This window comes from Desmodus rotundus, chromosome 8 (genome assembly GCF_022682495.2).
Source record: "Desmodus rotundus isolate HL8 chromosome 8, HLdesRot8A.1, whole genome shotgun sequence".
In the NCBI taxonomy this organism is placed as follows: Eukaryota; Metazoa; Chordata; class Mammalia; order Chiroptera; family Phyllostomidae; genus Desmodus; species Desmodus rotundus.
In genome coordinates, this window is record NC_071394.1 from 29,047,416 (window position 1) to 29,061,591 (window position 14,176).

The window sequence follows — 14,176 nt, forward strand, 5'->3', positions numbered from 1 at the left end:
TTATCCTGATGCTTCTGATTCCAATCCCCTACCAGAGGGTTAATTTGAGCCTTTCCTTATTTGTAACTTCTTTCTCTAACAGGAAGAAATGTATCTCTTTTTATCGGCAGTATATTTATTATTTATTTATTCGTTCACTTCTAGTATACACATAAAGTAACTCAGAATAGCGAACCCACACCTTTGTGAGAAATACGTTTTATAACCAGATTACAACACTTGGTGCCATTATTTTTCTCTTTGGCCTTGTGGCGTTCAGTCAAGACATTGTTTTCCCAAGTTCCTTAGGTTAGTTCTTTTCTTCGCCGCCCTTTCAGTGTGGTTATGTCATTTATTTGTAATAGAGTGGGGTCCACTTCTTCCTTTTTGTATTTTATTTTGGACTCCCCCCATCCTAATTAGTTTTAATTATTTATTTAATTTTGGCGTGAATATGTAAAATGCGTGTGAAACCTTACTCTAGTTTTAAGAGTCAGAGCTATCTGTAATAGTGTCAGCAATTAAAAAAATTAGATAGGTTTAGAGAATTGTCACTCTAATTTCATTTCTGCTACTCTTTTCCCATTTCCCTCTTCTTTTGTGTGTGGGGGGTGGGGCTTGTTGCTATTGGAGAAACATTTCTTTTAGACCCCCTCAGCTGACAGAGCAAGGAAGGATGTGCATGTATACTGACCAGTTGCACACACACACCTGTCTGTAACCATCTGTATCTATATTAAGCTAAACATGAGTTTAGTTTACTAAATGTACCTAATGTACTTACTGATGTACCTAATGCCTAACCCTAATTCAAGATTGCAGCCACACTCCCTTGTTTATCTATAACCTCCCATTTCATCAGTGAGAAAACTGGCTCTCATTACTCACCACCCACTTACTTAATTTTGCATTGCATTCTGGGATTTCCTAAGCTCCTGAATGATTTTTAAAAATTTTGCATGCATTATGGTTCACTCTTTCTGTTTTGACAAATGCATAGTGACATGTACCTACCATTTCAGTAACACACAGAATAGTCTTACTGCCCTAAAAGTTCCCAGTGCCTCACTTCTTCATCCCTCCTCCCAACCTCTCCTGACTCCTGGAAACCACTGATCTTTTAAACTCTGTCTACAGTCTTGCCTGTTCCAGAATGTCATATAACTGGAATCATATAGTAGGTGCTCTTTATAGATTGGCTTCTTTCAGTTATGTGTTGCAGCAATTTGTGTTTAGGGTTGGGTCTGGTTTGTTGGGTCTTCCCTCCCTCCCTCCCTTCCTCCCTTCCTTCCCTCCTTCCTTCCTAAAAAGGAGTTGCTCCATATATTTTTAATTTAATTGTTTTTTTATAGAGAGAGGAGAAGGGAGGGAGAAAGAGAAGGAGAGAACCATCAGTTGATTGCCTCTCATAGGCACCCCGACCAGGGACTGAACCTACAACCCAGGCATGTGCCCTGACCAGGAATGGAACCGGCAACCGTTCCTTTTGGGGAACAACGCCCAAGCTGCTGAGCCACACTGGTCAGGGCTGCTGAAGGACTTTTTCAGTGTTCCTATCCTACCATCTACTTGGCCCTCGCCTGTGTGCCTGTGCTGGGAAGTGTGCCCCGCATGTCACTCTAACGTGTCGACTGCTGGTGGGGAAGGTGGGAGCATTCTCTGAGGTCTTAGTTCACTCTTTCTTGGCAGCCCTCTCCCCCGTTTCTCTGTGGTGAGGTTTTCTCAGGGATCTTGGCCTTCCTCTCAGTGGCAGCTGAAGTTTCTCTTACATCTAGTGGGTATTCTGCAGAAGAATGTTTGCTACTCTCCTAAAGGCAGGAGACTTATAAGGGGGATCCCCCAAACCCCTGAATTATCTTCTAGAAGGTGGGCCCCTCATAGCACAGGCTTTCCCCACTAGGTGAGTGTTCTAGGAACCCATCTGCATCAGTGTATGAGCTAGTGTTGTAAGAGGCTGCTTTTGGATTCAGTGAATTTTTTTTGAAGACTCAATGCATTTGCCCATTTCATGGTGGGTGATTTACAAGCACACCTGCCCACACTGTGCTGAGTAAATTTTTGACCAAAAATAGCTTGACCCCCCCTGTCCCACCTTCCCTATTCATCTGATCTTGCCCTGAGCAACTTTTTTCTTTTGTTTGTTTGTTCTCCCAGATGTAAAAAGTCCTCAAAGGGGAACATTTTGCCGACAGAAGAGGTGAAACAAAAGAAGGCAGAAGCACTAAAAGTCATCAAAATCAATGAATTCGAAAACTTCTGAGCAGTGGCAAAAAATGTCTCAATAGGTATATTGCATCAAATGGAGAGTACTTTGAAGGTGACTGAAGTTCAAACCTGTAAGACTAAGTACACAATTCTTTACAAATAAATTCCATTTTTGGGTCCCCCCTCGTATACTATCTTGAGCCCAGGATATCCTCCTGCTCCTTCCCCACGAGTAGGGTTTTGTCTTTTTCCTTCCTCAGCTACAGTGGGTCTTTATCTGTGTCTTGGGGGCACAGGTTTACTGCCCTTCCTCCCCTGGCTCACAGCTTTTGTTGTACCTGGGCCAAGGGTTCAGGGGGAGCCTCGCACCTTTCTCACGGTGCTCCTGCTCTCCTGCTCCAGTCCTCGCTGCAGACGGAGGCTCTCTCAGGTCTCCTGCCCCGTACTCACCTTTCTTTTGGCCGCCTAGGGGAGATCTGTGGAGAAGAGACTCCAGTGCTCACGAACTCCCTTGCGTCAGCAATTAAAAAAATTGAGATAGGTTTAGAGAATGGTCACTCTAATTTCATTTCTGCTACTCTTTCCCATCTCTTTGTGGGAAAAGCTCCCGGGGGGTCTGTATGTTCATGGTGGCCCACATTTGGCCGCTAGGAACTTATTACAGACTTAGCTGAATTCTTACCCATTCGTGTGGAGCCTGCCATCTCTGTCTCCCGTGCTCTGCTCCAGGTGAGCCAGGGCTCTCATGCTGTCTCCTTGGAGGGGCTGACCTTTCCTTATACATCATGCTCCTTGGCGGCTCTGAGGTCTCTGCTCTCTGACTGGCACAAAAAAAATGTTACAATTTTTCTCAGTTCATATACATTTTTTATTTGTTGGAGTTAAAGATAGTCTCTGTCCAGATTTTTATATTCTAGCCATAGGTTAAATACAGGAGGGGTACTCATATGTACACTTCTGTTTAAGGCATTTTATGTAAAGGTTTGACTGTTAGATTTTTTCCCCTTAACTCATCAACATGCAAACCTCCACCATGTGTACCAAAATGGGCCTTAGGCCTGCTGAGGGCCGCAAAAGGAGAATTTGACTTCTCTCATTTCTTCCAAAGTGCTCCATGCAGTGGGTTCACTATGCCATTGACTAAAATACTCAATCTTTCACAGTCTCGTTTAAACGGTTTCTTGTTCTGCTTTTAATTGGCAAAGGTGGAGAAATTGCCATCACCATGCGCTGAGTGGAGTAGTACTCCTCAAGAATCCGTGTCCATCCAGAACCTATGATGGGATCTCATCTAGAAGTAGGGGGTCTTTGACTAATGTCATCAAGTTAAGATGAGGACATACTGAATTGGGGTGTGTCCTAAATCCAACCTGATGGGTTACGTATAAGAAAAGGGAAATTTGAACACAGAGGCACATAGGCAAGGCCCTGTGAAGATGGAGGCAGAGACAGGAGTTATATTGCCATAAGACAAACAACGCCGAGGATTGTCAGCAACCAGCAGAAGCTAGAAGAAGCAGGAAGGACCCTACTCAGAGTCTCTAAGGGAGCATGGGCCTGTCAAGACCTTGATTTCAGACTTCTAACCCCCAGAACTGGGAGAAAATAAATTTCTGTTGTTTTAAGCCACTTGTTTTGTGATAATTGGTGGTGGCAGTCACGGGAAAGTAATGCACACCCAACTTTTCCCATCATCCAATTCTCTTCTGTCTCTGTGACATAAGCACAAAAGATGTTCAGGTTTTCTGCCGTAGCTCCTTATTCTTTCTTTACAGTCTTTATGCCTCGGCCTGCGAGGCAGTCAACGGGGTCCGCCGATATACCTGCAACGGATGAAAAGGGATGGGACAGGAGGCGCGAAAGAACGGCAGCAAGACAAAGGATTCTGATCAAGCTGCAAATTTATTTCAAAACGGAGGGAGTTATATAGAGGAGGGCAGTAGAGGAAGTGCAGTGGATAGGTGGCTTCAAAGCGTGCTCTAGCCTGCGATTGGCCGGGGGGTGCATGGCGGGCACGTGATCAAGGCACTGATTGGTGTGCCAGCTGCATGTCCAGGGGGGGGTTTCTATGGCTCCTGACCGCAGCATCCTGTTATTCCGGTGCAACCTTCAAGTCTGATTGTATCAGCCTGTTTCAGGCTTATCCCAGCCCCCAACATCTCCTCCCTTATTTTCATTTTTAAGGTGAGGAGTGGACATTAACCGGCTAGGGGAGGCAGTGGTCTGGCTCCTCCTGAGCTCGTCCCGAGCTCTGAAGCACCCTTTTCGGAGGAGAGGGTTGGGGCGCTGACCTCTATGCAAGCCGACTTGCCTCTCAGGAGACATGGCAGGGCCACCTTCGGGGGTAGCTTCTCCTTGCGATGCTTTGCTCTGCACCTAGCGGTATCCATTACAATTTATATGTAAAGTATAATGCCAAGAGTTATACTGTCCTCGTAGGAGGTGGGGGTGCAAAAAGGAGCTTATGCGCGAGGACATTCTCGGAGAAGACGCTGCGAGTCAGTGCCAGGTTCATTCATTTCTAGCTGGTGATAATGTATCTGGATAGGTTTGCCAAGAAGGGAGTTAAGTTGGTCTCGGATGAGGTTTGTGGTGCGCCTGAGAACCCAGGGAGCAAAGGTCAGGAAGAGAATGATAGCTATTAAAGGCCCGAGGAGAGGGAGAAGAAAGGGGAGTAGTCCGTTGAAGGCTGTAAGGAAAGGGCTCTCAGTCAGAGCTTTTCGTCATCTTTCCAGATCTTCTTGAAGGATCTTGATCTTGTCCCGGACGATGCCTGACTTGTTGGCATAAAAGCAGCATCGTTCCTGTAAAGCTAAACAAATGCCTCCCTGCTCTGCTGTGAGTAAGTCTAGACTTCTTCTATTCTGTAGGACTACTTCTGCTAGGGAATCTAACTGGTCTTGAATGTCAGTAATAGTACTTGATAAGGCTTGGACATCATCAACAAGTTGTTTGGAAAGTTTTGTATAGGAGTGAACTGCAACTCCTAATCCTGTAGTTCCGGTAGCTACTGCTCCAGAGACTCCTAGACCAACAAGCAGGGGAATAATAGCTAAGGCTCTCTTGTGTCGTCCTGCGAAGTGGTCAAAAGCAGGAATGGGGACAGGCTCATCTCCTGGGATGATGTCTATGTCAGGTAATAAGGCAGCTAGGACGCATAGCCCTGTCCAGTTGGCAGGTAAGGCAGTGAAAGCTAAATTATTACCACAAATGAATGCTCATCCTGGACCAGGGCAGAGGGATGTGCTATAATTAAGCGTGTGGCTACAATTGGTAAAACTAGCGAAACCAACAGAAATATCAAAAGAATTATTTTGTAATTTCTTATAGATGCAGGGGGAGGAGTAAAAAAGCATAGGCTGAACTCTAAAGGGTATGCTGAGGGTGCAATTTTGTTCGGTGATATTCAGGGCTGATATGTTGGTGGGGACAGCTAGAGGCATGGGGGTGCCTTGGCTTAAGCATAACCAGCAATCTTGGGCTAGTGTAGGGTTGGAAATATTTAGCGCCCGATGGGTGGCTGTCAAAATGTCTGTCGTTTGGGTATCTAGAATAATTGGCAGGAATGGCAACAGGTGAAGGGAGACCAGGCTGTAGGGCTCCCATGGGGACCATAATTTTATTGACGGCTCTGAGATCTTGCAGAAGACGCCATTTTCCAGATTTCTTTTTGATGATGAAAATAGGGGTATTCCAAGGGGAATTAGAAGGCTCAATGTGCCCTGCCGCAAGCTGTTCCTGCACTAACGTAATAGCAGCGAGGGTTTTTTCCTGAGTAAGGGGCCATTGATCAACCCATACAGGTTCAGCGGATTTCCATAATATTTTATCTGCATGGGGTGCAGGACTGTCAATGGCCGCTAGGGTAAATTTTGGGTATATCCTAGACCTGTCTTATTAAACTTTGGATTAATAGAAATGGGTTGAGTGATGCCTTGATGGTTTTTCCCTAGCCCTTGGCCGGGTAAGAATCCTTGGTTTAGCATTTGAGTTATAGCAACGTTACTGGGGCTATACAAGACTACTTTCATTTGGGCGAGAATGTCTCTCCCCCATAGATTAACGGGCAAGTTAGGTAGTACATACGGGGTCACGAAGCCCTGGTTTCCTTCATTGTCTTCCCATTTAAGGGTTTTAGAGCTTTGTTGTGGATTGGTAGACTGTCCTATGCCACGCAAATGTGTGGCAGCTATGGTTAGGGGCCAATTTCGAGGCCATTGAGACTCAGAAATAACAGTGGCATCGGCTCCTGTGTCAATAATACCTGAAAAAGCTTTACCATTAATTCTGAGTTCGAGTAAGGGACGGCCCTCGGTGACCTGTTGTACCCAATATGTATCTGAAGAGCCAGGGGGGCTTGACCCTCGAAAAGGTTTTTGAAAATTGGAGTTAAGATGTTGAAGGGGGAGGATGATTATTTGGGCTAACCTAGTTTCTTTGGGGATGGTAATTAAATCTAAAGTGGTGGAAAGGATAATTTGGATTTGTCCTTCGAAATCATTATCTAGAATGCCAGGGAGGACTTGTATCCCTTGTAGGGTGGAACTGACTCGGCCGAAGATAAGCCCGAAAGTGTTAGGCGGTAGGGGCCCGAAAACGCCGGTGGGGACTATTAGGGGACTGTTGTCTGAAGTTAGTACTGTGTCGGTGGCGGCACAGAGGTCCAGTCCTGCGCTGCCTGCTGTGGCCCTCCACAGGTCTGTGACGTGGCGGCGTGATTGATTACTGGGAGGGCAGGGATCCGTGGGTGGAGTGATTGGGGGGTGAACTGTGTAGCCCCGGAGTTCACACCCGGAATGGGGCCCTGGGGCTGGGCCCTGTTGGAGTTTCCCTGCTTTGGGGGAATGGGCTGTCCATAGATGTCTGTCTTAGATCTGCATTCTGAGGACCAGTGAAAACCCTTCTTACAGCGAGGGCATTTTGTGGCAGGGGCTCCTGGACTATTAGTACTAGGTCCTGTTGGGTTTTGGATCCGAATTTGAGTCTGATTTTGGCTCGTCTGGGGGCAGGCTCGGGAAAAATGTCCAGGTTGGTTACAGTTGTAGCAAAGGCGATTAGGGGGGCGCGCCGGCTGTGGGGGCATAAAATTTTGTAAGGCGGCACCAATGGCAAGTCCGAAAGCATGGGCAGAGCCGATGCCGGAGCAGAGGCGAACATAGTCACAGAGCTCTCCTTGGCGATAGGGGCGGATGGCATTTTGGCAAGCGGGGTTGGCATTTTCATAAGCTAGGTGTTTAACGAAAGCATTTTCACTTTCGCCCGCGCCAAAGAGCCTCTCAGCTAATTCTTGTAAACGACTTATGAAATCACTGTATGGCTCATCTGGGCCCTGTCTTATTTTTGCAAGAGAAGTGGTTGCGGTGCCCTTTTGTGGAAGGCGCCTCCATGCTTTAAGACCCGCGGACTGGATCTGGGTTAGAAGTCCGGGGGGAAATTGAGCTTGTTTCTCATTGCTTTGGTAGGGGGCGGAACCAAGAAATTTAAGTATGGTCCAATTTTTAGAGGAGGATTTTCGCATATTACGCTGAACAAACTGTTTAGCGGTGTCTTCATATTCGCTTTTCCAAAGAATAAAGTCACCTCCACTTAGCGCTGCCTTCGCTAGAAAGAACCAATCATTGGGCGTAAGCCAGCGCTCACTAAGATTTTCAATTAGGGCGAGGGAAAAGGGGGCTGTGGGCCCGTAGTGTGTTACAGCAGATTTGACCTTTTCTAATGTTTTAAGACTAAGTTTCTTATATGTGTGGAAATAAGTTTGGGGGGCCGCAGTGTCTCTTGTACTGGGCTCTGCTTCGTCTATATCAGAAGGGGAGCTGTCAGAGTCCTCGGGGTTGTCACTGTCAGGAAGGGGGGTAGCTGCAGCCGCAGCTGAACTATTTCCGTTCTCGGTCCTATCTGGGCGAGTCTGGGATCTAGTAACAGGGAATGCTAAAGTCTCGTGGGGAGGGGGACTGATCGTAAAAGCGGAGAATTCTTTGGCAATGGTTTTAATATCTCGGATGAAAGTGAGGGTCTCTTGAAGGAAAGGCTTTGGAAGCGGAGTGAATGCGGCGGTGGCCGCCAGGGGCAAGGTAATGGGTGCCTTGCACGCCGCGGGTGAAATGGCGGACGCGCCATGCGCTGAAGGCAAAATGGCGGCGGCGGGTGCGTGAGAGGTACTATAAGGAGGCGGTTTGAATGGCGGAAGGACTGCCGCCACGAGTGGTGGCCAGCCAGGATTATTGTAGCGAGCGGCCTCGTCCTCTAATTCTGCCTGTTCAGAGGGATCTAACTGGTCGCCGGAGTCCTGAGAAACGGGGGGTGGAGCAGAGGAATAGAACTCCTGAAGGGGAGGGTGCAGAGAAGGGGCCGGAGGGTTTGTATCTATTTGGATGGAGACAGAAGGGCAATTTGAAGGCGCTCGTGAGGGGGGTCGCGAAAGCGAGTCAGCATGAGCGTCGGGGAGGCCGTGAACTGAGGGGGCTTTTGAAGGGGCCGGGGAGTGACTACGGAGAATTTCTTGCCCTTCTTTGCAAAGGCGCTGTATGTCAGGGGAATTATTGTGGTTTTTAAGGATGTCTGCTATGAGGTTATAATAGTTAAAGGCAGTTATAGGGACAGTCTCGGGGCCAAAAACCTTATAATAGTCATTTAGGCAGTCGCCTACACGGTGCCAGAGGCGGGAGTCAATGCTACCCTCCTGAGGAAACCATGGGCAGATTTTAAAAACGAAAGTGAAAAAGGAATTCAAATCTTTTTTACGAACCCTTATCTTGCACACCTTGAGAGATTCTTTTAATTGAGCAACGAACAAATCATGTTGTGAGCATGCCTGTCCCATGGTTGGGTCTTACCTTTGAAATGCCGCTGTCGGGGAACGGGGGTCGTCAGGGAATGCCGGCGCGCGGTCGGGTAGTCGCGGTGAGCCCGGCGAAACGCTGGCGGCGAGCCGGGCGAAACGCTGCGATCGAAGGGGACAGCGGTCCGCACAGGCGGATCAGTCGAGCCCCACGTTGGGCGCCAGATGCCTCGGCCTGCGAGGCAGTCAACGGGGTCCGCCGATATACCTGCAACGGATGAAAAGGGATGGGACAGGAGGCGCGAAAGAACGGCAGCAAGACAAAGGATTCTGATCAAGCTGCAAATTTATTTCAAAACGGAGGGAGTTATATAGAGGAGGGCAGTAGAGGAAGTGCAGTGGATAGGTGGCTTCAAAGCGTGCTCTAGCCTGCGATTGGCCGGGGGGTGCATGGCGGGCACGTGATCAAGGCACTGATTGGTGTGCCAGCTGCATGTCCAGGGGGGGGTTTCTATGGCTCCTGACCGCAGCATCCTGTTATTCCGGTGCAACCTTCAAGTCTGATTGTATCAGCCTGTTTCAGGCTTATCCCAGCCCCCAACATCTTTGTATGGTACTTGTTCAATGTATGTATGAGTATGAATTTTCTCTAGTTGGAAAGCCTCCTTAAGGGAAGCTTTAAAGAAAAGAAGTTCATGTACAATATCGGAGAGCTATGGCTCACACATGAAGAACTGTCTTAGGATTTCAGAAGATAGATTCATTCAGCATCAGTGGTCAATGAGGCTTCTAAAAGAGCTAATGTGATGTCAAGCTCTGTTTGATGTTTACCCAACAGAGAGGTCCCTAAGATCCAAGACAACAGTTTTGGTCTCTACAAAGACTCCCTTTGAAGAGCCGTTTCAGTTTAGACCATTGGTCTTTGGAATACATTCCTGTGGGGATAGAATAGGAACTGGACCCTTTCGAAGAGAGATGGAAATGGCTCCCCAGAAATCTCCTAACACTGCCCATTCACTCAGTTGATCAGACAGCCTTATACTTTTCAATCTCTACCTGCTGGGACTGGAATGAGGAGTGCCTTGTAAAGCAGTCTTCCAAATAGGCAACAGCTTTTGCGATGTCAAGAATGGACAGAAAAAGCATCAGAGATTTGCCCTGCTTCCTTTTCTGTTTCATATCTCAACACGCTTTTCTTTCTTCTCTTGTAAAAATAAATGCTGCCACTAGATAATTTCTCTTTCTTTTTCTAAACTTTCCTTTTGATTTATCACTTCACTGTTCCTACCGCTCTTCGAGCTTTGGTTTCCTTCCTTCCCTCTTGCATTGCTTTCTGAGTAGTTTCAGGCCTACACCCACAGGGTGCTGCTGGTTGCACTCACACCACACGTCTGCATTGGCTCTTACAGGTGTGCTTGGGATAAGGAGGAGCCACAATCCTCCTGCCACCAAGTGCAGAGACTGCAGCTCCTGATCTTTTCCGCTTTGAGCTGCATCAGGTCAGAGGGGCCTCATGAGAGTGGAGTGAGCTGTTGGCTTTACCATGAACTTCCAGGTTTGACTGAACCCAGACTCTTTGGACTTTCTGACAGGAAACAGCCTGGGCTACATCCTCTGGCTTCTCAACCAAGAAATCCAAAGAGTTCTAGGGAATGAAGAAAGGAGTCTAAACAAACAAGATGAAACTTAGCAGGGATCTATGAGAAAGGGGTCAGAATATGGCACCTCCAAACATGCCACTTTACCATAAGGACTATTTTGAGCATAAATTTCCACTCGTGAAGGTGTCTCCTTCTTCCATATCAAGAAGAGTAGAATGACTCTTAATTATTCTAGACAACTCTTATCACTGAAGAGGGCTCCAACTTCTCTCTGCATAACAAACCTTACTAGAAAATCCTTACCTACCATTGTTTCCCCCATATGTTGGTTTTCCCACAATTTATAGCCCCTGGGAGCCCAAATCCCTTTCCTTTGTCGAGTTACTTCTCTGCATTTTATCAATCTTTGGCAAAATTGTATATAAGCTTCCAAGTCTAACTGCTTCACTGGGGTTTTCCTTTCTTTTCTGCGACCCTCTCCTGCATGTAAAGTTAAAAAATAACAATAAAATATGTGTGCCTTTTCTTCTGTTAATCTGCCTTTTATAAGTTTAATTTGTAGGCTGCAGCTAATGAACGTAAGAGGGTAGAGGAAAATTTTTCTCTCTCCTACATGTGTAATGTTCTGAACTAGGAGTAGACCCGTCTACTGAGTTCAGGTGGCTTACAGCACTAGGAGCAAGGAAAAAAACCTTCCCTTACAAGTTAATATTCATATTAGGTTAGACTAACAGAAATAGCACTAAGTGGGATCCATATGTGCTAAAGCTTCCTCTGAAGAACGGGACAGAGAATTTCCCATGTGGTAGACTAATTGTGAAAATGTCCTGAATTTTTCAGCCTTTTCCTTGTTTCCATACATTTTGCAATTTGAACATGCAGCTCCTCCCGTCAAGGGGTGAAGTCTCTTTCTCCGCCCCTTGGATCAAGCCTTGTGATTTCCTGTGACCTGTATAGAATGTGGCAGGAATGACAGTGAAACAGTTCTGAGTCTAGACTTCGTGAGCCCTTGCACATTTCTATACTTTACCCTGGAATCATATGAAAAGTTAGCCTGACAAACGATGAGAAACATATGGCCTCATCCCATCCATTATTCTGTTTCAGAGTCAGACAACTGCTACATGTGAGAGGGGAATGTCGTAGACCAGCTAGCCTCCAGCTGACTGACAATTGGCTGAAAAAAACATGTGAGACCATCGGAGATTAGCTAAGCCTTTCCTAGATAAGGAGAGCCACCCAGTTGACCTATAGACTCGTGAGAGTCTGGGTTTAAACCTCGCCTGGGTTTAAATCCCAGTACCGATCTTCCTCTGCAGCCCTATTTCTGGCTCCTCCCACAATCAGCGACACCTGCCAGCATCCCGTATTTCCTGGTAAATCAAAACACTAAATTTTGGGTTGTTACACAGCAAGAGGTAACTGATATGGCTTTGGAAGAATACCCTACAAAGAATTGTTAAAGCGACTAATGATATTGATATGATAATGATATTCTAAAGAAGAAGCATGGGGGGAGGAGCATGATAGCTCTGGAGACTGTGGTGTCAGACCCACCTATAAAACCCCAAACGCCAGAAGGTTACAGAATGGACCGGGGTGGGGGTAGAGGGGATGAAATACTATTATTGAATGGACCCTCCCTTCTCCCGGGGACCCCCTGTACAAGGTTTGCCTTGCCTGCAGCCAGGGAATTATGGCCCTCAATGTCAGAGACTGGTGTAAAGGAAAGGAATTATTTATTCAAAAGTTATACAGACTTAAGAGTAATGAATGACTTAATGTCTTCATTAAAATCCGAAAGTCCCTTAGAATACCCACAAATGCACGGTCCTTCCTTTCCCCTCTGCCCAGTCCGGGGTACCGTATCTCAGGAAAAGAAATAGAAGTCTGTGGCTCAGGTAGCCCCTCAGTTCTTTCCAGTAATCCATGCTCCTGGCCTCCCTCAGTTCCCAGCACCATCAGCTCTGTCACTGCCACAATCTCCAGGTAATCCAAAATCACACGGCACCTTCTCATGGCCCACCAGCAAGAGTCCTTTCACTCCTTTTCTTTCCACCAAGGTCTCTCCTGCTTCCTAAGCCATGTGGCAAAAGGGAACACACCAAAACGGAGGGGCCCCCTCCTGGTATGGCTGCCTCGCCTGGGTTTAAATCCCAGTGCCAATCTTCCTCTGCAGCCCTATTTCTGACTCCTCCCACAATCGGCAACACCTGCCGCATCCCGTATTTTCTCTAGCTTTTCTGGGCGACTGTAGTAAGTCCGGGCAGGCAAGGCCCGTGGCATGGAGCCAATCATCTGCAAGCTCTCATGCTGGTGCTGTGACCAGGGGGAGGTGCCTCCCAGTTACATCCTGTGTTGAAATCACTCTCATTTCCCTGGCTCAAGGCCTGGCCACAGCTATTTAACATATCTATGGAACCAGTTAAAAGTTATAGATATGTTAAATGACCATGCCAGAGGTTAGTTGCAAAACTGTTGCTATGCAGAACAACTTTCAATGGCCCTGCTCCATGTGTCTCTTCCCACCCCCCAACCCCGTTCAGACTTGTGGGGATGAGGACATCCTATATATATTTTTTAATATTTCCTGGACACCCTGAGTTCTGGACCCCATTACAAATCTCTATTTGGGGGGCCCCCTGTCTGCACCCTGTATCAAGAAGACCACGGTGGATAGCTGGTCTGATGATGAAGCAAAAAGAGTGCCTGCCTAGGAATTGGCCTACACTCTCAGTTTGTAGGGGCAAAGGATGAGTAGTTCCAGTGGATCCAGTGGGAGCCATGTCCTGGGGCAAATTCAGACCTGCTTCAGAGGGTAACCTGGAGGGATGTCAGGATCTTAGACCAGAGGATCCCTGCAGGGGCCTGACAGAAAAGGGGCTGAAGGCATAGGGGACTCAAGAGTTGGAAAATTTTAGTTTAAGGTAAATAGTTAAGAAGCCTAGTAGGTAATGCATATGTTAAAGCTACTGTTTCAGAAACTGCAGATAAGGCCCATCCTGGCTCCCTGGAGAGACAGCTGACCTCCTGGGGCACTGCTAAAGATTACCTGCTGTAGAGGCATCTGGGCCATTGTGTTCCAGGGAGAGACAGAAGTCTGTCTGCCCCTGGGAACAGCTGACTGCCCAGGGTGTGGATACTGCTTTTTTTTTCTTGTGTGTGTGTGTGTGTGTGTGTGTGTTTTAAATCTAATTTCCCCTGAATTTCAAAACCCCTCACTGCACTTTGTTATAAAAAGTCTGGCACAGAAGGAAATGTAAGACGGTCCGTTAGGGTATGAACCCACCATCTTCTCAGATTGCCGGCCATCTGAATAAAGTGCTGATAAAGATTCAATTTCTGTCTCTGCTTATTGGGTTCGGTATGTGACAGGCAGCACGAATGCCAGTCTCTTCCAGTTTCAAAGGGTGGTAAGAAGTGGCGGTCTTGTGGGAGTAACCAACGTCTTATGGGGATTGTGAGAGATGACCAGGGAGGTCTCTGGTGACCCCACCACGAACAAGAGTCCAGAGAGCGCCAAGGCCAAAGGACAACTACACCTCTCAGGTAACACCTGCCCTTGCCCTGAACTGACTTTCCTTCTGCTCTTCAACTCTGGAGGGAGAGTCCA

The 14,176-nt window shown here is 47.1% G+C and overlaps 1 protein-coding gene across 1 annotated transcript; it reads right to left on the minus strand.

The window, feature by feature from the left end:
* Positions 1-6,817: 6,817 nt before the first annotated feature.
* On the minus strand, positions 6,818-13,639 carry LOC139441113 (endogenous retrovirus group K member 6 Gag polyprotein-like). The gene is made up of 4 exons (XM_071222195.1): positions 13,616-13,639; positions 10,505-10,607; positions 9,018-9,230; positions 6,818-8,547 (listed from the first exon to the last, which is right to left on the minus strand). Exons 1-4 carry the CDS (start codon positions 13,637-13,639, stop codon positions 6,818-6,820), a joined length of 2,070 nt encoding a protein of 689 aa, XP_071078296.1.
* Positions 13,640-14,176: the final 537 nt, after the last annotated feature.